A 25,003-nucleotide genomic window follows, 5' to 3' on the forward strand; every position below is an offset into this window, starting at 1 on the left:
ACTCTGGGCGAGGCGGCGCCTACCCCGGCCGCACCGGTCCCTCCCGGCATACGCGAGGCTCCCATGGCTGTGGCGGTGGCCCCGTGGGGGCGACAGTGGGAAGAGGCCCGCGCCCTGGGCCGGGCAGTGAGGATGCTGCAGCGCCTAGAAGAGCAATGCAGCGACCCTCGGCTGTCCCTCAGTCCCCCTTCGCTGCGGGACCTGCTGCCCCGCACAGCGCAGCTGCTTCGAGAGGTGGCCCGTGCTCAGCGGGCGGCCGGCAGAGGCGGCCCCGGGGGTCCCGGCGGCTCCAGGGACTTTCTCCTCGTCTACCTGGCCAATCTGGAGGCCAAGAGCAGGCAGCTGGGCGCGCTGCTGCCGCCCCGGGGCCGAAGGAGTGCCAACGACGAGCTCTTCCGGGCGGGCTCCAGTCTCAGGTGAGCCTTCGCCCCAGAACAAAGTCCTCAGGGGTGAAGCCCAGGTCTTGCTCCCAGCCCCCTCCTCCCTCAGACCCAGGAGTCCAGGCCCCCAGCCCATCCTCCCTCAGACTCAGGGATCCAGGCCCCCAGCCCCTCCTCCCTCAGACCCAGGGGTCCAGACCCAGCCCCTCCTTCCTACTGGAACCTGGAAAATGGGCCACCCAGTTTTCTCCTTCCTTGGGCGCCCACGCTCTCAGCCCCATTTTGCCTTTTCCTCGGTCACCCAGCAGCCCGATTCTGGTTCCCACTATCCCACTATCTCAGAATTCGGGGACCCTATGGGGCTTCCTACGTTGAGGATAAAATAAAAGTTAGCTATTACTATTATTATCTGATTCAAAGTTCTCTAGATGTGTGCACATTTGTGATCAGAACTTGGCCTGGTCTGGCTAGGTACAGTGGCTCACACCTGTAATCCCAGCTCTTTGGGAGGCCCAGCTGGGAGGATCAGGCCTCAGAATGTGGAGACCCCATGGGCTCCTAGGTTGAGGAGAGGTAGATGGACACACCCAAAGAGACTGATCATTAGGTCCCCGTCACGGTTTCTGCCTGGACTACCCACTTGGTCTTTAGTTCCTGAGGAATTAGTTCCTCCGAGACCTGCCTGGAGGCCACCTCTCTGCTGCACTGCACAGGGGAAGGAACCTCAGAGTGACAGGGCAGACGAGGTTTGGGGCCCAGAGCCCAGAACAAGGTCTAGTTCAGTGACTCATGACACTTCTTTATATCAAATATTTTGTAGTGTCTCTATTTTTTTGGTTTTTGGGACACGAGGTCTTGCTCTGTCACCCAGGCTGGAGTACAGTGGCACCATCATGGCTCACTGCAGCCTCAATCTCGTGGGCTCAAGTGATCCTCCCACCTCAGCCTCCCATGGAGCCGGGACCACAGGCGTGCACCACCATGCCAGGCTAATCTTGTTATTTTTTGGTAGAGAGGAGGTCTTGCTATGTTGTCTAGGCTGGTCTCAAACTCCTGGCCTTATGCGATCTTCCCACCTCAGCCTCCCGCAATGCTGAGATTACAGGCGAGAGCCACCATGTCCAGCCAAGTGCTTCCTTAATTCATCCTGAAATGATATGCAGAGGTTTAACAACATACACACCTATAGTTTTTTAATCACTATAATGCCCAAATTATAAGAGAGTGATAAAAGGAATTTTTTCATAAATATTATCTATGTTTTAAATGAAAATGCCGAGGCACAATCATTCTTGGAAGGCAGAGTTGACTAGTCAGACACTCGTACCTGTAGGTAGAACCACCATCATACAGAATCAAATAGTCTTCCCTTAATATATAGGAAAGCTGGATTTCTGCAAAAGTCAGCATAATTTTTTTTTTTTTTTTTAGACATGGTCTCACTCTGTTGCCCAGGCTGGAGTGCAGTGATTTTGACTCACTGCAGCCCCCGCCTCCCGGGTTCAAGTGATTCTCCTGCCTCAGCCTCCCGAGTAGCTAGGATTACAGGCACCCACCACCACGCAGTGATAGTTTTTGTAGTTTTTATTACAGACAGGGTTTCACCATGTTGGCCAGGCTATTCTCAAACTCCTGACCTCAAGTGATCCACCCACCTCAGTCTGCCAAAGTGCTGGGATTACAAGCATGAGCCACTACATCTGGCCAAATCTAATAAAAGGCATATATATAGTTTTTACTTTTTTTTTTTTTTTTGAGACAGAGTCTTGCTGTGTCACCCAGGCTGGAGTGCAGTGGCACGATCTCAGCTCACTGCCACCTCCACCTCCTGGGTTCCAGCAATTCTCCTGCCTCAGCCTCTTGAGTGGCTGGGATTACAGATGGATGCCACCATGCCAGGCCAGTTTTTGTATTTTCAGTAGAGACAGGGTTTTACCACGTTGGCCAGGCTAGTCATGAACTCCTGACTTCAAGTGACCCACCCACCTCGGCCTCCCAAAGTGCTGGGATTACAGGCGTGAGCCACCACACCCAGCAGGAATGGACTCTTACCTTACACTGATGAGACAGAGTCCAGAGCCTTGTCCCTGCAGGTGTTCCCCATGACGGGAGGAAGAGGGTGTCAGTGGGAGCCTCGAGGATAGCCAGAGTCCTTGCCCATCCCCACAGGCGACAGCTGGCCAAGCTGGCCATCATCTTCAGCCACATGCACGCAGAGCTGCACGCACTCTTCCCCGGGGGGAAGTACTGTGGACACGTGTACCAGCTCACCAAGGCCCCAGCCCACATCTTCTGGAGGGAGCGTTGTGGAGCTCGGTGAGTAAGCCTTTGTCCTCAGGGACCCTCAGCTCCCAGAGCCCCATCCCACCCTGGCCCAGGGACCCAGGAGTCCAGGCCCACAGCTGCTTCCCTCCTGCAGAGCGTCCCATCATAGGCTCCAAGAGGCCTCAGCGGTGTCTCCCCCACCCCTCTCCCACCCAGGTGCGTGCTGCCCTGGGCTGAGTTTGAGTCCCTCCTGGGCACCTGCCACCCTGTGGAACCAGGCTGCACAGCCCTGGCCTTGCGCACCACCATCGACCTCACCTGCAGCGGGCACGTGTCCATCTTCGAGTTCGACGTCTTCACCAGGCTCTTCCAGGTCAGGGAAGGCCAAGGCTGGGAGCCAGACTTGGGTCCAGGAGGAAGAAGAGGGCTGAAACCTGAATTCCTGGGTCTGAGGGAGGAGGGGCTGGGGGCCTGGACTCCAGGGTCTGAGGGAGGAGGGGCTGGGGCCTGGACTCCAGGGTCTGAGGGAGGAGGGGCTGGGGCCTGGACTCCAGGGTCTGTGGGAGGAGGGGGCTGGAGGCCTGGACTCTTGGGTCTGAGGAAGGAGGAAGCTAGGGTCCCAAACTCTTGAGTCCTGGAGAAAAAAGAGCTTGGGGTCTTATAAAAGGGATATGCCTGAGGCTCACCATGGGTGTGAAGGAGGTGGCTGGATTCTCGGGCCCCTGGGGACTACTTAGGGATGTGACTGCTTTCCTGGTCTCTCTCTGATCCAAACTCTGCCCCACCCCAGCCATGGCCAACACTCCTCAAGAATTGGCAGCTCCTGGCAGTCAACCACCCAGGCTACATGGCCTTCCTCACCTATGATGAGGTCCAAGAGCGTCTGCAGGCCTGCAGGGACAAGCCAGGAAGGTAAAGGGTCCAGGGCTTGGAGGAACAAGGCTGCAGGGCTCAGGGATCTGGGCTCTGGGCTGGTGCATGGTGGAGCCCAGATGTCCTTCCAAGAGTGGGAACAGAGGTACCCGGGACCCCAGAGAGTTGATAACTCAGAGGCAGGACACTGAGTGCCCCTCCCAGCCCGTCTCTTCTCTGGAGACCTCCTGTACTGTCCCATAATCCTGCAGCTAAGGGATAGTGCCTGCAAGGAGCCCAAAGACCCTGCTTCAGGGTAACGTCCATTTCTGGTAGGTCAGAGCCATGTTGCACCATCTGTTCAATATTTGGAGGGTGACTTTCCCACCTATTGGCATAGGAGACTGAAAAACAAGATGTGTGAGTCCTTAAATTATTTCAAGCCAGGAGTTTTGAGCTCTTGGGTACCCCCCCCCCCGCCCCCGACAATTCTCAGAGGGCTGAGAATTGAGCTGTCTAGAATACCAAGAGAATAGGAGGTCAGGTTTGTGAGTCTCTGCAGGGCTGAGGTGCAGGAGTAGGAAGGTGAGTGCATTAGCATTCTTCCAGTTACACTTCAAACTGATTTAAGGGAAAAGAAAAAGGAAATAATAAATTCCTATAATTGAAAAGGCCAGGCCTGGCACAGTGGCTCACACCTGTAATCCCAGCACTTTGGGATGCCGAGGCGGGCAAATCACTTGAGGTCAGGAGTTCAAGACCAGCCTGGCCAACATGGTGAAACCCCATCTCAGCCGGGCACAGTGGCTCAAGCCTGTAATCCCAGCACTTTGGGAGGCTGAGACGGGCGGATCACAAGGTCAGGAGATCGAGACCATCCTGGCTAACACGGTGAAACCCCGTCTCTACTAAAAAATACAAAAAACTAGCCGGGCGAGGTGGCGGGCGCCTGTGGTCCCAGCTACTCCGGAGGCTGAGGCAGGAGAATGGCGTAAACCCGGGAGGCGGAGCTTGCAGTGAGCTGAGATCCGGCCACTGCACTCCAGCCTGGGCGACAGAGCCAGACTCAGTCTCAAAAAAAAAAAAAAAAAAAAAAAAAAGAAAGAAACCCCATCTCTACTAAAAATACAAAAATTAGGCCTGTCACGGTGGCTCACGCCTGTAATCCCAGCACTTTGGGAGGCCGAGGAGGGTGGATCACCTGAGGTCAAGAGTTTGAGACCAGCCTGGCCAACATGGCGAAACCTCGTCTCTACTAAAAATACAAAAAAAATTAGCCAGGCGTGCACCTGTAATCCCAGCTACTCAGGAGGCTGAGGCAGGAGAATTGCTTGAACCCGGGAGGCAGAGGTTACAGTGAGCCAAGATCATGCCGTTGCACTCCAGCCTGGGCAATAAGAGCGAGATTCTGTCTCAAAAAAAAAAAAAAAAAATACAGTCGGGCCTGGTGACTCATGTCTGTAATTCCAGCACTTTGGGAGGCCAAAGCAGGCAGATCACGAGGTCAGGAGATCAAGACCATACCGGCTAACAGGGTGAAACCTTGTCTCTACTAAAAAAACAAAACGAATTAGCCAGGCGCGGTGGCGGGTGCCTGTAGTCCCAGCTACTCGGGAGGCTGAGGCAGGAGAATGGCATGAACCCGGAAGGCAGAGCTTGCAGTGAGCCAAGATTGCACCACTGCGCTCCAGCCTGGGTAACAGAACAAGACTCTGTCTCAAAAAAAAAAAAAAATACAAAAATTAGTGTGGCATGGTGATGTGTGCCTATAGTCCCATTTACTTGGGAGGTTGAGGCACAAGAATCACTTGAACTCGAAAGGCAGAGGTTGCAGTGAGCCAGGATCCTGCCACTGCACTCCAGCCTGGGCAACAGAGCAAGATTCTGTCTCAAAAAAAAAAAAAAAAAGGAAGGAAAGAAAAGAAGGCCAGGGTGTGGGTTTCAGGCATGGCTAGATCCAGGTGCTCAATGGCTACTGTCAGGAATCAGTTCCTGTTCATCCCCTTTCTCTGCTTTCCTCTGTTTGCTTCATTCTCAAACATGGTTTCTCCTCATGGTGGCAAATGACTTCTAGAAGTCCCAGCTGTGTACCCTACCTTGTTAGCAACCTCTGTAAGAAAGGGGGCACCTTGCTCTGACACTTCCAGCAAGTCCCAGAACAGACTCCCATCACTGTAGTCAGGGGTCCTGAAATGCACTGATTGGTCAGCCCAGCCTTGTTTAAACTCCAGTGAAGCAGGGAGAGATCTCCAAATACAAACAGGGCTGTTTTTATCATAAAAGAGCCAAGCAGGCAAAAACAGCAGATATCACCTATAGAGGCAGGCAGGGATCTAGCACATGCCGTTGCCTAAAGAATGGGAAACTGGGGGTGAGGACTTAAGACACCTGGATTCCCAACAGGGCGGGGGACTAGGAGTTCGCAAAAGGGACTGCGGTAACCACTCCCTCACCCCATCCTACCTACCTCTCCCTCCAGCTACATCTTCCGGCCCAGCTGTACTCGCCTGGGGCAGTGGGCCATCGGCTACGTGAGCTCAGATGGCAGCATCCTGCAGACCATCCCTGCCAACAAACCCCTGTCCCAGGTGCTCCTGGAGGGACAGAAGGATGGCTTGTGAGTCTCTATTCTGGTAGGAGGAGGGTGTCAGCAAAATCTGATTAGAAAGATCTTGCATGTTGAGCACTGCCAGTAGCCACCACGTTTGAGGTTGCAACCATTCACATAGCGGACATCTCAAATCTTGCAGTACTACAAGATTCCAGCAGGTGGCAGTCAAAGGTCTTGAGGAAGGGGCGCCTCTGAGGTTGGCACAAAGTGGCCATAAATAGGGCCCAGCCACAGCTCTGAGAAGTGTGTGGGGCGTTGGCCACAACCGCAGGGGCTCCATTCCTTGGAACGGAGCTCAAGAGCATTTGATTCTATTTTCTTTCTCTTTTATTTTAGTTAATTTTTAAAAAATGAGATGGGGTTTCGCCATGTTGCCCAGGCTGGTCTCGAACTCCTGGGCTCAAGCGATCTGCCCGCCTCGGCCTCCCAAAGTGTTGAAATGACAGGTATGAGCCACCGTGCCCAGCCAGCTTTTGCTTCTAGATATCAGATCCTGCTCTAGAATCTAGACTGATGGTGCAGAAACAGAACTGGAGAACTTGCTAGACTGGTGGTTTTCTTTTTTTTTTTTTTTTGAGATGGAGTCTCGCTCTGTCACCTGGGCTGGAGTGCAATGGCGTGATCTCGGCTCACTGCAACCTCCACCTCCCAGGTTCAAGCAATTCTCCTGCCTCAGCCTCCTGAGTAACTGGAATTACAGGCACGCACCACCACGCCTGGCTAGTTTTTTTGTTTGTTTGTTTTGTTTTGTATTTTCAGTAGAGACAGGGTTCCACCATGTTGGTCAGGCTGGTCTCGAACTCCTGACCTCGTGATCTACCCACCTCGGCCCCCCAAAGTGCTGAGATTACAGGCATGAGCCACCATGCCTGGCCCTAATTTTTGGATATTTAGTGGAGATGGAGTTTCGCCATGTTGGCCAGGCTGGTCTCAAACTCCTGACCTCCAGTGATCCTCCCTCCTCGGACTGCCAAAGTGCTGAGATTACAAGTGTGAGCCACCATGCCCGGCCAAGAAGGCAGGTTTCTTTTCAGAGTTTCACCTTCGGCCAGAAATTTCTTATCAGTCATATCTATATGGCTACTGACATACAAGAGAGGAGATAGGAAGGTAGGTAGATAGCTAGCTAGCTAGATAGATAGATAGATATGCTGTTGATTATTTGCAGTAATTATTAATTTTTTAATATATAATTTTTTCTAACGTTTTTGGTGGGGGCACGGTGGTTCACACCTGTAATCCCAGCACTTTGGGAGGCCAAGGTGGGCGGATCACCTAAGGTGACCAGGTGATCACCTCAGACCAGCCTGGTCAACATGGCAAAACCCCATCTCTACTAAAAATTTTTTTAAAAATTAGCTGGGCGCTGTGGCGGGCACCTGTAATCCTAACTACTCTGGAGGCTGAGATAGAATTGCTTGAACCTGGCAGGTTGGCAGGTGGAGGTTTCAGTGAGCTGAGATCACGCCGCTGCACTCCAGCCTGGGTGACAGAGCGAGACTCCATCTGAAAAAACAAAACAAACAAAGAAAACATTTTTATTGTATTTTTGGTAGAGATGGGGGGTGGGGGTCTCACCATGTTGCCTAGGCTGGTCTCGAACTCCTGAACTCAAGCAATCTGCCCACCTCAGCCTCCCACAGTGCTCAGATTACAGGTGTGAGCCACACGCCTGGCCAATTTGCAGTAATTATCTTCTATAAAATCACCACACACCCTGAATTATTGAATAACAACCCGTTGCTCCCAGGGGAAATACATTCCTGGATCCTGAGTAACTAGGACTACAGGTGCACGCCACCACGCCCGGCTGGGTCCCCACATTTTTGTCAATCAATCACAACATAGTAAACTTTATGTATGTTTTTGTTTAAAGACACTTTATTCAAGGCCCGGCGCGGTGGCTCACGCCTGTAGTCCCAACACTTTGGGAGGCCGAGGCGGGCAGATCATGAGGTCAGGAGATCGAGACCATCCTGCCTAACATGGTGAAACCCAGTCTCTACTAAAAATACAAAAAAAAAAAAATTAGCTGGGCATGGTGGTGGGCACCTGTAGTCCCAGCTACTCAGGAGGCTGAGGCAGAAGAATGGCATGAACCTGGGAGGCAGAGGTTGCAGTGAGCTGAGATCACACCACTGCACTCCAGCCTGGGCAACAGAGTGAGATTCCGTCTCAAAAAAAAAAAAAAAAGGACACTTTATTCAGTACCTATCATTGGTTCATTAACATTGAACTTACAACCAACAGCACTATGACTTGTGTCTCAAGGAAGCTTATACAACACACACGTTTTCTCCATAAGACACATCACAACCTTTCACTTAGGAACAAGAGACAACACTTCAGCTACTCTTGGGGACCATTTAAAGCAGAAAAATCAGAGGCCAGGCACGGTGGCTCATGCCTGTAATCCCAGCTCTTTGGGAGACAGAGGCAGGCAGATCACTTGAGGTCAGGAGTTCAAGACCAGCCTGGCCAACATGGCGAAACCCCATCTCTACAAAAAAAAAAAAAAACTCCGTCTCTAGCCAGGTGTGGTGCTGTGCGCTTACAATCCCAGCTACTCGGGAGGCTGAGACAGCAGAATCGCTTGAACCCGGGAGGCTGAGGCTGCAGAGAGCCGAGATTGTGCCTCTGCATTCCAGCTTGGGTGACAGAGATTCCATCTCAAAAACATAAAAATAAAGTCAATCATAGAAGTCCCTTCTTATTGAGTGTTTTTGCACAGAGGAGAATGCTGCATATATATATATATATATATTTAATTTAAAAAATTTATTCACACTGGGCTCAGTGACTCACGCCTATAATCCTGGCACTTTGGGGAGGCTGAGGCAGGCGGATCACCTGAGGTCAGGAGTTCAAGACCAGCCTGGCCAACATGGTGAAACCCTGTCTCTACTAAAAATACAAAAAGTAGCCAGGCATGGTGACAGGTGCCTGTAATTCCAGCTACTTGGGAGGCTGAGGCAAGAGAATCGCTTGAACCCGGGAGGTGGAGGTTGCAGTGAGCTGAGATCGAGCCATTGCACTCCAGCCTGGGGGACAAGAGTGAGACTTCATCTCAAAAAAAAAAAAAAAAAAAAATTTTCTCCAGGCATGGTGGCTCATGCCTGAAATCCTAGAACTTTGGGAGGCTGAGGTAGGAGGATCACTGGAGTCCGAGAGTTTGAGACCAACCTGGACAACATAGTGAGCCCCCTTGTGAATAAAAAGAAAAAAAATTAGATAGAGACAAGATATCACTATGGTGTCCAGGCTGGTCTCAAACTGCTGGGCTTAAGTGACCCTCCCTCCTCGGCCTCCTAAAGTGCTGGGGTTACAGGTGTAAACCACTGCACCTGGCCAGTGCTGCATGTTTTGTTTGGTGTTTCTTTTTTTTGTGACAGGTTCTCACTGTCACCCAGGCTGGAGTGCAGTGACATGACCACAGCTCAGTGCTGCAGCCTCGACCTCCCAGGCTCAGGTGGTCCTCCCACTTCAGCCTCTCCTGAGTAGCTGAGACCACAGGCACATGCCACCCATGCCCAGCTAATATTTTTAATTTTTTTTTTTTTTTAGACATAGGGTCTTTCTGCGTTGCCTAGGCTGGTCTCGAACCCCCGGGCTCAAGCAATCCTCCTGCCTCAGCCTCTCAAAGTGCTGGGATTCAGGCATGAGCCACTGCTCCCAGCCAGGGCTGCATGTTTTATAAGCACTGTCTTTCTTTTTTATTTATTTATTTTTTTTTTTTTAAGTTTTTTTTGAGACAGAGTCTTGCTGTGTTGCCCCAGGCTAGAGTGCAGTGGTGTGGTATTCATTCACTACAATCTCTGCCTCCTGGGTTCATGAAATTCTCCTGCCTCAGCCTCCCGAGTAGCTGTGATTACAGACACGCACCTCCATGCCTGGCTAATTATTATTTTATTTGTTTATTTATTTATTTTGCTATTTTTAGTAGAAACGGGGTTTCACCATGTTGACCAGGCTGGTCTCAAACTCCTGGCCTCAAATGATCCGCCTGCCTCAGCCTCCCAAAGTGCTGGGATTACAGGTGTGAGCCACTGCGCCCTACCAGCACTGTCTTATTTAATACGCATCACAAATCTTTGCCTCAGGCATGATCACGTCCATGTTACAGAAGAGGAAACTGAGGCCAGAAAAGTAGAGTGGCCCCAGCCAGGTCATACAGTGTGTTAGTGGGACAGCCACTGTGGGGCCCAGGTCAGGGATCCTGCACTGCTCCACATGACAGGCCAGGCAGGGCCACTAGCCTCAAGGACTCATGACCCGCTGTGGGTCTGAGGGTTCAGTATTTCATGTGGTATACATGTGGGAATAATTGGAGTAGTGTTGAGGCATGCCAGATAGGCTGAGGAAATGATGCAGTGGGAGACCCAGGGAGTCCAGAGCTTGCTTCTCCGGTGTCCTGGAGCCCAGTGCTGAGATCTCGCCTACGACCCTGGTTCTGAGTCTCTCTGGTCCTTGCTATGTGACCTTGGGTAGGTGCCTTTCCCACCCTGAGCCTTGGGTCACTGTCTGTGAGGGAAGCAGTGGTACAGGTGTTCTCAGAGGATCTTTCCCATCCTGATATTCTCAGATTCTAGGATTTGGTCACTTTCATGATCTGTGACGCTAAAATCTGTTACACTTGGGCATGGAGGAGAAGGATGAGGTTCTAGAAGAGCTAAGCCAGAGATTTTTCTTTTTTCTTTTTTTTTTTTTTTTTTTTTTGAAACAGAGTCTCACTCTGTCGCCCAAGCTGCAGTGCAATGGCACGATCTCGGCTCACTGCAACGTGTGCCTCCTGGGTTCTAGCAATTCTCCTGACTCAGCCTCTGAGTAGCTAGGATTACAGGCATGCACCACCACGCCCGGCTAATTTTTATATTTTCAGTAGAGACGGGGTTCCATCACGTTGGCCAAGCTGGTCTTGAACTCCCGACCTCAGGTGATCCACCCACCTCGGCCTCCCAAAGTGTTGGGATTACAGGCGTGAGCCACCGTGCCCGCCCTAAGCCAGAAATTTTCATCCCGTTTTCTGGTTCTTATTCTATTTCATCCTTGTTTCTGGAGCTTGAGTCACTGAGGTTTCGTGTGCCCTACCTTGGGAGTCTGAGGGGACATAGCCCTGCCCTGGGGTATCTGAGAAGATGCAGTCCCAATTAGAGGAGGGCAGAGGGAAAATAACCCCAGGCCAGCAATGGATTGGGGACAGATCCTCATCTCAGGGAGATATGGGCCCTGTAGGGGATAAAGGTCCTTATTCATCTGGGGGTGGGAGATACTAGATGGCCCCCCCGTCCCCCTCTCTTCCCTTCCCCCAGCTACCTCTACCCAGATGGAAAGAACCACAACCCAGACCTGACTGAGCTCGACCAGGCAGAAGCCCAGCAGCGCATCCACGTATCAGAGGTGAGACCCGTGCCTGCACCCGCAGTCCTGTTCCCTGACCCTGCCACCCCCACGTTGCCTTGGCTCAGAGGCCTGGGGTTGGAGTGTTGGCTTGGTGGCTGCGTGACCTTGGGTAAATCACTTGACCTCTCTGAGGCTCAGTTATTCTTCCAGAGAATACGGCTCCTCCTGCCTCTTTCCCAGGGGTGATCACGGGGATTATATAAGGAACTGATGCTGCTGAGATCATCAGGACAGCTAATGCATTTGGGCATTTGCCAGCGATGGCCCTGTGCCAGCTCCTAATCTTCACAGCCACCCCCCGAGTGAGAGAAAAACAACAATAATAAATACATAATTTATATTTTATTTATTTTTATTTTTAGAGACAGGATCTCTTCTGTCACCCAGGCTGGAGTGCAGTGGTGCGATCATGGCTCACTGCAGCTTCGACCTCCTGGCTCAAGCGATCCTCCCACCTCAGCCTCCCGAGCAACCGGGAGTACAGGTGTGAGCCACTGCACCCAGCTAATTTTTTTATTTCTCTGTAGAGATGGGGTTTCGCCATGTTGCCCAAGCTGGTTTTGAACTCCTGGGCTCCAACGATCCTCCCACCTCCACCTCCCAAAGTGCTGGGATTATAGGCATGAGCCACTGTACCTGGCCCTACATTTTTTTACTATAAATATATCCCTTGCAATATTTGGGACATCTTTATACTTCAAACTGTATTCACTGTTTACATGAAATTCAAATTTAGAGGCCAGGTGCCACCGCGCCCGTAATCCCAGCACTTTGGTAGGCTGAGGCGGGCAGATCACCTGAGGTCAGGAGTTCAAGACCAGCCTGGCCAACATAGTGAAACCCATCTCTACCAAAAATACAAAAATTAGCTGGGTGTGGTGGCTCACACCTGTAGTCCCAGCTGAGGCACTTGAGTTGGGAGGCTGAAGCACAAGAATCACTTGAACCCAGGAGGCGGAGGTTGCAGTGAGCCGAGATCACACCACTGCACTCCAGCCTGGGCAACAGAGTGAGGCTTGGTCTCAAGAAAAAAAAAAGAAATTCAAATTTAGGTTAGGTGCGGTGGTTCATGCCTGTAATCCCAGTATTTTGGGAGGCTGAGGCTGGTGGATCACTTGAGCTCAGGAGTTCAAGATGAACCTGGGCAACATGACGAAACCCCATCTCTACAAAAAATGCAAAAAATTAGCCCACCTACTTTGGAGGCTGAGGTGGGAGGATCACTTGAGCCTGGGAGTTGGAGGTTGCAGTAGGCCAAGATCGCGACCCTGCACTTCAACCTGGGTAACAGAGTGGTGCCCCGTCTCGCCAAAAAAAAAGAAAAGAAAAAAAAGAATGAAATTCAAATTTAGCAGCATCCAGTACTTTTATTTGCTAAATCTGGCACCACTGGGTGTAGACAACTGGGGAGAAGAAATCTCATAACAAGGAGTGAAGATATGGCCGGGCAAGGTGGCTCCCACCTGTAATTCCAACACTTTGGGAGGCCAAGGCAAGCAGATCACTTGAGGTCAGGAGTTCGAGACTAGCCTAGCCAACATGGTGAAACCCCATCTCTACTAAAAATACAAAAATTAGCCACGTATGGTGGCTCATGCCTGTAGTCCCAGCTACTCAGGAGGCTGAGGCACAAGAATCGCTTGAACCTGGAGGCAAAGGTTGCAGTGAGCCAAGATCACGCCACTGCACTCCAGCCTGGGCAACAGAGCAAGACTCCATCTCAAAAATAAAAAATAAAAATAAAAATAAATAAATAAATTTTAAAAACACACACAAAAAATGAGTGAAGACATGTAGGAGGCCGTTGGACATGCCAACCTTGGACTTAGGAGAGGGTTCAGGTCTGGCACAGAAGTTTGGTTTATATTTTTTTACATAGAAACAGGGTCATGCTATGCTTCCCAGGCTGGTCCAGAACTCCTGGGCTTAGCCGCCAGAAATGCTGAGATTACAGGCATGAGCCACAGCGCCAAGACAGAGGTTTGGGATTTTCTTTATTTCTTTCTTTCTTTTTTTGAGAGAGTTTTGCTCTTGTTGCCCAGGCTGGAGTGCAATGGCGCAATCTCAGCTCACTGCAACTTCCATCTCCCAAGTTCAAGCGATTCTCCTGCCTCAGCCTCCCGAGTAGCTGGGACTACAGGCGTGCGCCACCATGCCCCGGCTAATTTTTGTATTTTTAGTAGAGACAGGGTTTCAACATAGTTGACGAGACTGGTCTCGAACTCCTGACCTCAGGTGATCCCCCCGCCTCAGCTTCCAAAGTGCTGGGATTACAGGCGTTAGCCACCACAACCAGCTGAGGTTTGGGATTTTCTTCCTGTGGCCCAAGGGGTGTCCTCATGGCTGACGCATGCCCCTCACTGTCTTCTCTATCCTCTCACCTGCCAGGAGCAGCTGCAGCTCTACTGGGCCATGGACTCCACATTTGAGCTCTGCAAGATCTGTGCTGAGAGCAACAAGGATGTGAAGATCGAGCCGTGCGGGCACCTGCTCTGCAGCCGCTGCCTGGCTGCCTGGCAGGTGGGTCTGACCCCTGTGCCGCCTTCCTGGCTGGTCTCCCTCTCTCTACAGGGAAAGCCCCAAGAGGATCTCCTCTATGCCTCATTGATCATATGGGGAAACCGAAGTCCAGAGAGGGCAGAGAGCTGCTGGCGACCACTCAGGAGGCTGGCTGTCTTTCCCCGGGCCTCTGGTTCCACCCCACTCTGCACATGCTGCCTCAGTTTCTCCCTCTCCGGCAATGTTATCAGTGGAAAGCTCTCCTTCCTTCCCTGCCTGGGTGATGCCCCGCTAGTGGCTTCACCTCTCTGAGCCTTAGCCTCGTCCCCTGGAGGACAGGGCTGAGAAAAGTGACTTCCCAAGGGCCACAATGAGGCTGGGCACAGTGGCTCACGTCTGTAATCCCAGCACTTTGGGAGGCCGGGGTGGGTGGATCACTTGAGGTCAGGAGTTTGAGACCAGCCTGGTCAACATGGTGAAACCCCGTGTCTACTAAAAAAAAAAAAAAAAATGCAAAAATTAGATGGGTGTGGTGGTGGGTGCCTATAATCCCAGCTGCTCAGGAGGCTAGACATGAGAATCGCTTGAACCCGGGAGACAGATGTTGCAGGGAGCAGAGATCGCACCACTGCACTCCTGCCTAGGTGACAGAGCTAGACTCCTTTTAAAAAAAAAAAAAAAAAAAAAAAAAAAAAGGGCCACAGTGAGGATCTGAGCCTGGAAAGGCCTGGCCCAGAAGCTGCAGCCAAGGCTCCATGGGGATCCCTGGCCTGTGTGCCCCCTCCTGACCTTGACTCTGGTTCCGTTCCTCTCTCACCTTCCCTCCCAGCGTTTCCCTCCACATTCCCCTGCTCTCCACGACTCCTCTTCTTTCCTTCTGTCTCCCTTCCTCTGTCTTCCCCACATCAATCTTTTGGGCAGGGAACTCCTCGCTGGCCCAAGGGACAGGATGGAGAGCAGGGGGGCACTGACCCTTTCCCTCCCGACCTCCCCCAGCACTCGGACAGCCAGACCTGCCCCTTCTGCCGCTGCAAGATCAAGGGCTGGGAGGCCGTGAGTATCTACGAGTTCCATGGTCAGGCTACTGCTGAGGACTCAGAGGACGGCAGTGACCAGGAAGGCAGAGAGTTGGAGCTGGAGCAGGTGAGCGGGGCCAGCCGGGAGCTGGAATCCACATTCTTGAGGCCTGAGGGAGGAGGGACTGGAGCCTGGACTCCTGGGTCTGAGGGAGGAGGGACTGGAGCCTGGACTCCTGGGTTTGAGGGAGGAAGGGCAGGGTCTGGACTCCTGGGTCTGAGGGAGGAAGGGCAGGGTCCGGACTCCTGAGTCTGAGGGAGGAGGGGCTAGGGGCCTGGACTCCTGGGTCTGAGGGTGGAAGGGCAGGGTCTGGACTCCTGGGTCTGAGGGTGGAAGGGCTGGAGCCTGGACTCCTGGGTCTGAGGGAGGAAGGGCGGGGTCTGAACTCCTGGGTCTGAGGAAGGAAGGGCAGGGTCTGGACTCCTGGGTCTGAGGGCGGAAGGGCTGGGTCTGGACTCCTAGGCCTGAGGGAGGAAGGCTGGGTCCTGGACTCCTGGGTCTGAGGGAGGAGGGGCTGGGGGTCTGAGGGAGGAGGGGCTGGGTCCTGGACTCCTGGGTGTGAGGGAGGAGAGACTGGGGGCCTGGACTCCTGGGTCTGAGGGAGGAGGGTTTGGAGCCTGTACTCCTGAGTCTAAGGGAGGAGGGCTGGGGGTCCTGGACTCCTGGGTCTGAGGGAGGAAGGGCTGGGCCTGGACTCCTGGGTCTGAGGGAGGAAGGGCTGGGATCTGGACTCCTGGGTCTGAGGGAGGAGAGACTGGGGGTCTGGACTCCTGGGTCTGAGGGAGGAGAGACTGGGGGACTGGACTCCGGGGTCTGAGGGAGGAGAGACTGGGGGACTGGACTCCTGGGTCTGAGGGAGGAGGGGTTGGAGCCTGTACTCCTGAGTCTAATGGAGGAGGACTGCGGGTCCTGCACTCCTGGGTCTGAGGGAGGAAGAGCTCAGGGACGGCACTCCTGGGTTCTAGAAGAGCAGGGTGCTGATAACAAGATTCTCAGGTCCTAGGGAACTGGTCTTTTGCTTCCCCAAGGGCTGGGGCTGTGGCTTTCCTTGACTGTAACCCTCCTAAGTGTTGGTACATGGTCTTGGTCTCCGTTATATCCTGAGTCTAGAACAGTGCCTGAATGCTGGGGCTCAGGCAGGAGAACATGGAAGTGAGAAGAAAATGGCAGCTCACAAGTCCACTCTCCTTCCTCTGTCCCCTCTAGGCGCCCGTTTTGGCTCCTCAGTTGCCCCCACGGCCAGATCTGCCCCCCAGGAAACCCAGAAATGCCCAGCCAAAGGTGGTGAGTCAGGCACTGGTCTGAGGTTGGGGGCTGGGGTCTCATTCACCTCCAGGGTCCCTGGTTCACCTGCGCACTCAGGGGTGCCAGGGAAGGGACTCATCCTTGGCACCCATTTCCAAGGTACCCATCCCCGCTGTGACCTCATCCCTTGTTTTCTTCCTGGCTCATTCCCCCTCAAGGACTTTCTTTCTTTTTTTTTTTTTTGAGACAGAATCTTGCTCTGTCGCCCAGGCTGGAGTGCAGTGGTACAATCTTGGCTCACTGCAACCTCCGCCTCCCGGGTTCAAGCAATTCTTCTGCCTCAGTCTCCTGAGTAGCTGGTATTACAGGCGCCCGCCACCATGCCCCACTAATTTTTGTATTTTTAGTAAAGACAGAATTTCACCATGTTGGTCAGGCTGGTCTCGAACTCCTGACCTCGTGATCTGTCCCCTTCAGCCTCCCAAAGTGCTGGGATTACAGGAGTAAGCCACTGTGCCCGGCCTCAAGGACTTTCCTGCTCTCCTTCCAGCATCCCAGATGTGTCCTACCTCAGGGCCTTTTCACAAGCTGTTCCCTTGGCCTGCACCGCCTTTCCTGAGGCTCGCCTTCCCATCCCTTCTCAGGGAGGCCTTCCCTGACCACTCTGTTCAAGATAGTACCTCTAGCTGGGGTGGTGGCTCATGCCTGCAATCCCAATACTTCTTTTTTTTTTTGAGCAAGAGTCTCGCCCCTGTAGCCCAGGCTGCAGTACAGTGGAATAATCTCAGCTCACTGCAACCTCTGCCTCCCAGGTTCAAGCAATGCTCCTGCCTCAGCCTCTTAAGTAGCTGGGAGTACAGGCACGTGCCACCATGCCCGGATAATTTTTGGATTTTTGGTAGAGACAAGGTTTTGCCATGTTGGCCAGGCTGGTCTTGAACTCCTGCCCTCAGTTGATCCACCCACCTTGGCCTCCCAAAGTGCTGGGATTACAGGCATGAGCCACCATGCCCGGCCTGCAATCCCAACACTTTGGGAGTCCAAGGCAGGAGGATGGTTTGAGCCCAGGCGTTTGAAACCAGCCTGGGCAACACTGTAAGACCCCAACACTACAAAAAAATTTAAAAATTAGCCCAAAGTGGTGGCGCACGCCCATAGTCCCGGCTGCTCGGGAGGCTGAGGTGGGAGGGTCCCTTGATCCCAGGAGTTGGTAGCTCCAGTGAGGCATGATCACACCACTGCACTCCAGCCTGGGCAACAGAATGAGACCTTGTCTCTAAACCAGTAAAGAAAAAAAAGAGTCTGTAATCCCAGCCCTTAGGGAGGCAGAGGCAGGAGGAAAGCCTGAGCCCAGGATTTCGAGACCTTTCTGGGCAATATAGCGGGACCCCGTTCTCTAAAAAGAAAAAAAAAGGAAAGGGTGAAAATAGCACCGCTGTCCCCCCGGCCCCTGGTCTGCTGTATGTTCAAAGATCTTTCGCCACCCGGCAGAGCTTAGGGTTGGTTTTGTTGGCTTTTAGCACTGTCAGGTTGCAACCTTCCTGCAGGTCAGGCCTTTGTTGTCTTCTCCATCATATCTCCAGAGTCCAGAACAGTGCCTAGCACACACACACACATCATAGGTGCTCAATAAATAGATACCAAATGAATACACTGAAGTGAGTCTTCCCAACAGCACTATGAAGTCAAAAATGTTCCTCTCCCGGCCAGGTGTGGTGGCTCACACCTGTAATCCCAGCACTTTGGGAGGCTGAGGCAGGTGGATCACTGAGTTCAGGAGTTCGAGACCAGCCTGACCAACATGGTGAAACCCCGTCTCTACTAAAAATACAAAAATTAGCTGGGCGTGGTGGTGCACGCCTGTGATCCCAGCTACTTGGAAGACTGTGGTAGGAGAATCGCTTGAACCCGGGAGCTAGAGGGTGCAGTGAGCCAAGATCGTGCCACTGCATTCCAGCCTGGATGACAGAGTGAGACCCTGTCTCAAAAAAACAAACAAACAAATGTTCTTCTCCCCATTTTCTGGAGGCAAAAAGTTCAGAAAGGTGACAGTACCTGCCCAAAACCACACAGCCTGAAAGAGGAGAAGCCAGTGTTGGAGTCTTTAAGGCCCCCAAACCATCTACTTTTTTGTTGTTGTTGTTTTCTTTGTTTGTTTTTCTTTTGAGATGGAGTTTCACTCTTGTTGCCCAGGCTGGAGTGAAATAGTATGATCTCGGCTCACTGCAACCTCTGCCTCTGGGGTTCAAGCGAATTCTCCTGCCTCAGCCTCCTGAGTAGCTGGGATTACAGGCATGTGCCACCACACCTGGCAAATTTTGTATTTTTTAGTAGAGATGGGGTTTCTCCATGTTGGTCAGGCTGGTCTCGAACTCCCAACCTCAGGTGATCCACCAGCCTCGGCTCCCCACAGTGCTGGGATTACAGGCGTGAGCCAACACGCCCGGCCTACTTATTTTTTAATGAGCCCTGTCCTGGCTTTCTTTTCTCCCCATGCCACCACCCCAGGGTTTTTGGGACCCTGGATTGCTGGGAGAAGCAGATCTGTTAGCATCTCTGGCTGAGTACACACAGGCTTCGATCAATACTGAGCTGTCTTCAAACAAACAGCTCAGGAAGTCCGGGAACATTATTCAACCACAGCAAACAAGAGAGCCAGCAGGAAGCGGGGGGTGGCGGTGAAACCAGCCAGGGAAGCTAAAAACAGATCCAACCTGCCGCCAAAAGCAAATGGAAACATTAGGAGGCACTCAGCCGGCTCCCTGAGGACAGTGATGGGGGACACAGCCAGGATGGCAGGCTGACAGGGACCTCGGGCCTGATGATGACACCTTTGCCTCGGCCGTACCCTCCGCCTTGCCCGCCCTTTCCTCCTCTCCCCAAACCCTGCCTGATTAAAATTCCAGTCCACTCCCACCTACTCTTTCATTCTTCAAAACATACCATGGAAGAGACGGCCTTGGGTTTGCTATTTCTCAGCAAGCCAACTGTCGTAACTTTTTTTTTTTTTTTTTTTTTTTTTGAGCTCTGTTGCCCAGGCTGGCGTGCAGTGGCACAATCTTGGCTCATTGCAACCTCCGCCTCCCAGGTTCAAGCGATTCTCCTGGCTCAGCCTCCCGAGTAGCTGGGGTTACAGGTGCACGCCACCACGCCCTGCTAATTGTTGTATTTTTAGTAGAGATGGGGTTTCATCATGTTGGCCAGGCTGGTCTTGAACTCTTTATCTCCGGTTGTCTGCCCGCCTCGGCCTTCTAAAATGCTGGGATTACAGGCGTGGGCCCCGCCTGTCATAATTTTTGCTATGTGCCTGGCATTGCTTTTTTTTTTTTTTTTTTTAAGATGGGGCCTCTGTCTAGCCAGGCGTGGTGGCGGGCACCTGTAATCCCAGCTAATCAGGAGGCTGAGGCAGGAAAGTCGCTTGAACCCAGGAGGCAGAGGTTGCAGTGAGCCGAGATAGTGCCATTGCACTCCAGCCTGGGTGACAGAGTGAGACTCTGTCTCAAAAAAAAAAAAAAAAAGAAAAGAAAAAAAATGGGGTTTCTGTTACCCAGGCTGGAGTGCAGTGGTGCAATCACAGCTCACTATAGCCTCAATCTCCTGGGCTCAAGTGATCCTCCCTCCTTAGCCCCCAGAGTAGCTGGGACTACAGGTGCATGTCTCCACACCCGGTTCATTTTAAAATTTTTTTGCAGAGGTGAGGGTGGGGCTGCTGTGGACACTGGATGTGATGGGACTTGGGACTGTGTCAGTGGTCAGTGTCACTGTGATTGTGATCTGTGTATGGTGCTGTGGCCCCTGGGGTTGCTCTCTGCACACTGCTGTTCTCCATCTGAGAAACCTACCTTTAGGGGACGACACTGCCATTGAGCTGGATCTCATCGCCCCACTGAACACTGGGGACCTCTCTGACCCTCGGTGTTTTCTTGGGGAAAATGGGGAGCAGCCTGACACAAGCCCCACAGGCTGGCTTTTTTTGTTTTGTTTTGTTTTAATTTTTTAATTTAATTAGAGACACAGTCTCACCGTGTTGCCCAAGTTGGTCTCTAACTCCTGGGCTCAAATGATCCTCCTGTCTCGGCCTCCCAAAATGCTGGGATTACTGGCATTAGCCACTTCGTCTAGCCTCCCCATGAGTTTTGATGAAGCCAGTAAGCTCAGTCACCTGTAACCTGAGTCATATCCTCTCCCTCACCTCTCAGAAATCTCCACTGGCGGCCAGGCATGGTGGCTCACACCTGTAATTTCAGCACTTTGGGAGGCCGAGGTGGGCAAATCGCTTGAGGTCAGGAGTTCAGGACCACCAGCCTGGCCAACATGGTGAAACCCTGTCTCTACTAAAAAATACAAAAATTAGCCAGGCATGGTGGCAGGCACCCGTAATCCCACCTACTCGGGAGGCTGAGGTGGGAGAATTGCTTGAACTCAGGAGGCGGAAGTTGCAGTGAGCCGAGATCGTGCCACTGCACTCAAGCCTGGGTGACAGAGCAAAAACTTCCGTCTCAAAAAAAAAAAAAAAAAAAAAAAGGCCGGGCATGGTGGCTGACGCCTGTAATCCCAGCACTTTGGGAGGCCGAGGCGGGCGGATCATGAGGTCAGGAGGTCAGGAGATCGAGACCATCCTGGCTAACAGGATGTAAAAATACATTTTGTGTATGTAAAAATCCAAAAAATTAGCTGGGTGTGGTGAAGGGCGCCTGTAGTCCCAGCTACTCCGGAGGCTGAAGCAGGAGAATGGTGTGAACCTGGGAGGCGGAGCTTGCAGTGAGCTGAGATCCGGCCACTGCCCTCCAGCCTGGGCAACAGATCGAGACTCCATCTAAAAAAAAAAAAAAAAGTAAGAAAGAAAGAAATCCCCCACTGGCTTCTCAGGGTTCCAAGAACTCAAGCCAAAGTCCTTTCCACTGCCCAAAGACCTGGGGCTGGGGATCTAACCCTTCCCCACATCTCTGATCTCCCCCACTCCACCTCCTTTCCAGCGACATTGGACCCTTGCTGCTCTTCTAACTTGCCAGCAAGCCCCCACCCACTTGAAGCCTCTGTCTGGATCCTTCCAGCACTCAGGCATCAGCTGGGTCATTCCCATCTCCAAGAGGCCTCCCCGGCATCTTCTCTCTCCCAGGCACTTTGAAGGAGACGGAACATGCTCTGAGACATTTCCTTTTTCAGGAGCTGATCAGTCACTGCAAGCCTCGGGCTCAGTAGAGCATCAGCTCCACCAGGACAGAGATTGTTTTCTGTCTTGTTCACGGCTGTCTTCTCAGAGCGAAAAACAAGGCCTTGGCCTGGCGCAGTGGGTCATGCCTGTAATCCCAGCACTTTGGGAGGCTGAGGCAGGAGGATGGTTTGAGCCCAGGAGGTCAAGGCTGCAGTGAGCTATGGTCATATCACTGCACTCCAGACTAGGCAACAGAGTGAGACCCTGTATTGCTTTGTTTTGCTTTGAGACAGAGTTTCACTCTTGTTGCCCAGGCTGGAGTGCAGTGGTGCAATCTTGACTTATGGCAATCCCCACCTCCTGCGTTCAAACGATTCTCCTGCCTCAGCCTCCCAAGTAGCTGGAATTACAGGAATATGTCACCACGATTGGCTAATTTTGTATTTTTCATAGAGACAGGGTTTCACCATGTTGGCCAGCCTGGTCTCAAACTCCTGACCTCACATGATCCACCCACCTCAACCTCCCAAAGTGCTGGGATTACAAGTGTGAGCCACCACGCCTGGCCTCTGTTGTTTTGTTTTTTTCTTTTTCTTTTTTTTTTAAAGAAAAGGAAAGAGAGAGAGAGAGAGAGAAAGAAAAGAAAGAGAAAGAAAGAGAAAAGAAAGAAAGAAAAGAAAGGGAAAGAAAGGGAGAGAGAGAAAGAAAGGGAGAGAGAGAGGGAGGGAGAGAAGGAGAAAGGAAAGAAATGGAGGGAAGGCAGGAAGGAAGGAATGAAGGAGAGAGAAAGAAAGAAAAGAAAAAAGAAAAGAAAGAAAGGGACTGACCCACTGGAGAGGCTCGGGAACTGTCTGTGGGGCGCATGAGTGAGCAGAAGGGATGGACACATGGATGGACAAGCGGACAGACAAACTAAAACTTCTTCCTACACGAGTTAGAGGTGAGAGGGAAAAGGCAGCGTGGACTAGGGACAAGGCCAAAGGTCCTGTCAGACGGTGGCCGCCACCCTGTGTCACCACTGTGTCCAGGGCCTGTGGAAGGACGTCCACCCAAGCTGCAGCCTAGCAGAGACATTTCTTAATCTCCCCTCCCAGGCACTTCTGGCCCTCCCCAGACTTCAGGCCCCTCTTCTCTTGCCAAGAATTAAGGCTGTGGCTTCAACCGGGCAGGGAGGGGGCCATGGAGTAAGTGGAAGGGACTGGAGGGTGGTCTGGGACTCCCAGGTCTAAGACAAAGGGGACAGGGAAGAGGAGCAGAGGGAAAGGTTGGATGCCGGGAATCAACCACCCTCTCAAAATCTCTCCATTGCAGAGACTCCTAAAGGGGAGCTCCCCTCCAGCTGCCCTGGGACCCCAGGACCCTGCCCCGGCCTGAAGGCCAGGTGAGTCCACTCCCTAACCCTCCCTGGCCCACTCCACCCCACTCCACCCTTCTCCACCTGGAGGTGACCTCATCTAACCCACCCCTCTCTCCACCTGCAGGGCACCGAGATGTGCTGCTAAAGGGCACCCCAAGGGCTGGAAGGGGGTTGTGAAACCGAAATAAACTGCCAAGCCTTGTCTGTCCTCCAGGGTGCGAAGGAAGAGTGCAGTGACCAGCAGGGGGCAGCAGGGGGCAGCGGGCCCAGGGAAAGAGCAGTCCCCAGGCCTGGTCCCCACCTGACCAACAGTTCAGGCCCCAGCCCCTCCTCCCTCAGACCCAGGAATCCAGGCCCCAGCCCCTCCTCCCTCAGACCCAGGAGTCCAGACCCCTAGTCCCTCCTCCTCCAGACCCGGGAGTCCCGACCCTAGTACCTCCTCCCTCAGACCTAGGAGTTCAGACCCCCAGTCCCTCCTTCCTTGCACTCAGGAGTCCAGACCCTAGACCCTCCTCCCTTGGACCCAAGAATTCAGACCCCCAACCCCTCCTCCCTCAGACCCAGGAATCCAGGCCCCAGCCCCTCCTCCCTCAGACCCAGGAGTCCAGACGCCCCCCCGAGTCCCTCCTCCCTCAGACCCAGGAGTTCAGACCCCCAGTCCCTCCTTCCTTGCACTCAGGAGTCCAGACCTTAGACCCTCCTCCCTCGGACCCAAGAGTTCAGACCCCAGCCCCTCCTCCCTCAGACCCAGGAGCCCAGACCCCAGCCCCTCCTCCCTCAGACCCAGGAGTCCAGGCCCCCAGCCCCTCCTCCCTCAGACCCAGGAGTCCAGGCCCCCAGCCCCCTCCACCCTCAGATCTTCAAATGGAATCTGGGACCAGGCACGGTGGTACACGTTTGTAATTCCAAGGCTTTGGGAGGCCAAGCGGGAAAGATTGAGCCTAGGGAGCTGAGGTTGCAGGGAGCTGTGATTCTGCCACAGCAATCCAGCCTGGGTGACAGACTGAGACCCTGTCTTTCAAAAAAAACAATGAAACCAAAAGAAACTGGGCCCCCAGCCCTCTCTGTGATACCCAGGAGTCCTGCTCTCAGGATTTAGAAGTCCAGAATCTCAGAGAACCAGGCATCCAGCCCTCTCCTTCATCATGGCAAAAAAAATCCCTGCACCCAGACCCAGACATCCAGATTAAGTCCCTGGTCAAAAGACCACACATTTCCCCGATGGTTATCCACCTTGCCTTGCCACAGTCTGTTCTCCTCCCTCTCTCTGTCCTTCATTGCTCTCTGACATCTTTCTCCCAGAGTAACTGCTAACTTCCAGTCTAAATCTTGCTGAGGAAGAAGAAATACCACCTCATGATTCATCTTGGATTGACCCAAGCCTCCCTCCACCTTGTTTAAAATGCCCCATTCCCGGAGACCTTGCCCTGTGCCCAGCCCTGGGCTGAGCGATGCTGACCAGGAAGCAGTGATCACTGCCCCACAAGGGCTCACCTTCCATTGAGGAAAGAGACCCGTCCCTAGATAGTGATGACCCAGAGTGGGCATGGCTGGGGTAGGGAATCCCAGGGGGCTACAGGAACCCAGAGTGGGCACCTCACTCAGCCTGGGAGGTCAGGGACTGCTTCCAGGAGGAGGTGATGTCTGAGCTGAGACTTAAAAGATGATGAGGCCAGACGTGGTGGCTCATGGCTGTAATCCCAGCACTTCGGGAGGCTGAGGCAGGTGGGTTGCTTGAGCTCAGAAGTTCGAGACCAGCCTGAGCAACATGATGAAACTCCATCTCTACAAAAAATTTTGGAAAAATTAGCTAGGCATGATGGCACATGCCTGTAAGTCCTAGCTACTCGGGAGGCTGAGGTGGGAGGATGGCTTGAGCCCGAGAGGTCAGGGCTGCAGTGAGCCGAGATTGCACCACTGCACTCCAGCCTGGGCAACAGGGCAAGACCCCATCTCAAAAAAGAAAAGAAAATTTTTTAAATGATGAAAAAGTATTCTAATGGACAAGAGGCTTGAAAGAATGTATCAGGGCCGGGCGCGGTGGCTTACACCTGTAATCCCAGCACTTTGGGAGGCCGAGGTGGGCAGATCATCTGAAGTCAGGAGTTCGAGACCAGCCTGGCCAACATGGTGAAACCCCATCTCTACTAAAAATACAAAAA

General features: G+C 52.8%; 1 protein-coding gene across 5 annotated transcripts; it reads left to right on the top strand.

Annotated features, from left to right (window-relative positions):
- CBLC (Cbl proto-oncogene C) lies at window positions 1–25,003 on the top strand. 5 transcript variants are annotated; one of them, XM_065534589.2, is made up of 12 exons: window positions 1–416; window positions 2,550–2,696; window positions 2,862–3,018; window positions 3,436–3,557; window positions 5,977–6,114; window positions 11,418–11,505; window positions 13,897–14,028; window positions 15,004–15,150; window positions 16,291–16,368; window positions 22,579–22,668; window positions 22,796–22,865; window positions 22,966–23,049. In XM_065534589.2, exons 1-11 carry the CDS (start codon window positions 64–66, stop codon window positions 22,856–22,858), a joined length of 1,515 nt encoding a protein of 504 aa, XP_065390661.1. In that variant the 5' UTR covers window positions 1–63; the 3' UTR covers window positions 22,859–22,865; window positions 22,966–23,049. The 5 variants fall into 5 exon arrangements, with proteins under 5 accessions (XP_065390661.1, XP_005589603.3, XP_065390662.1 ...); XM_005589546.5 differs by lacking the exon at window positions 22,579–22,668 and having other exon boundaries at window positions 22,966–25,003; XM_065534590.2 differs by lacking the exon at window positions 5,977–6,114.

This window comes from Macaca fascicularis, chromosome 19 (assembly GCF_037993035.2).
Source record: "Macaca fascicularis isolate 582-1 chromosome 19, T2T-MFA8v1.1".
Taxonomy (NCBI): Eukaryota; Metazoa; Chordata; class Mammalia; order Primates; family Cercopithecidae; genus Macaca; species Macaca fascicularis.

What these genes read in the sequence shown, in the direction of transcription:
- CBLC (XM_065534589.2), top strand. Translation starts at nt 64, where the DNA reads ATGGCTGTGGCGGTGGCCCCGTGGGGGCGACAGTGGGAAGAGGCCCGC. An exon ending in AGCGCATCCACGTATCAGAG is followed by an intron (nt 11,506 to 13,896) that starts GTGAGACCCGTG and finishes CTCACCTGCCAG; the next exon opens with GAGCAGCTGCAGCTCTACTG. An exon ending in GCTGCCTGGCTGCCTGGCAG is followed by an intron (nt 14,029 to 15,003) that starts GTGGGTCTGACC and finishes GACCTCCCCCAG; the next exon opens with CACTCGGACAGCCAGACCTG.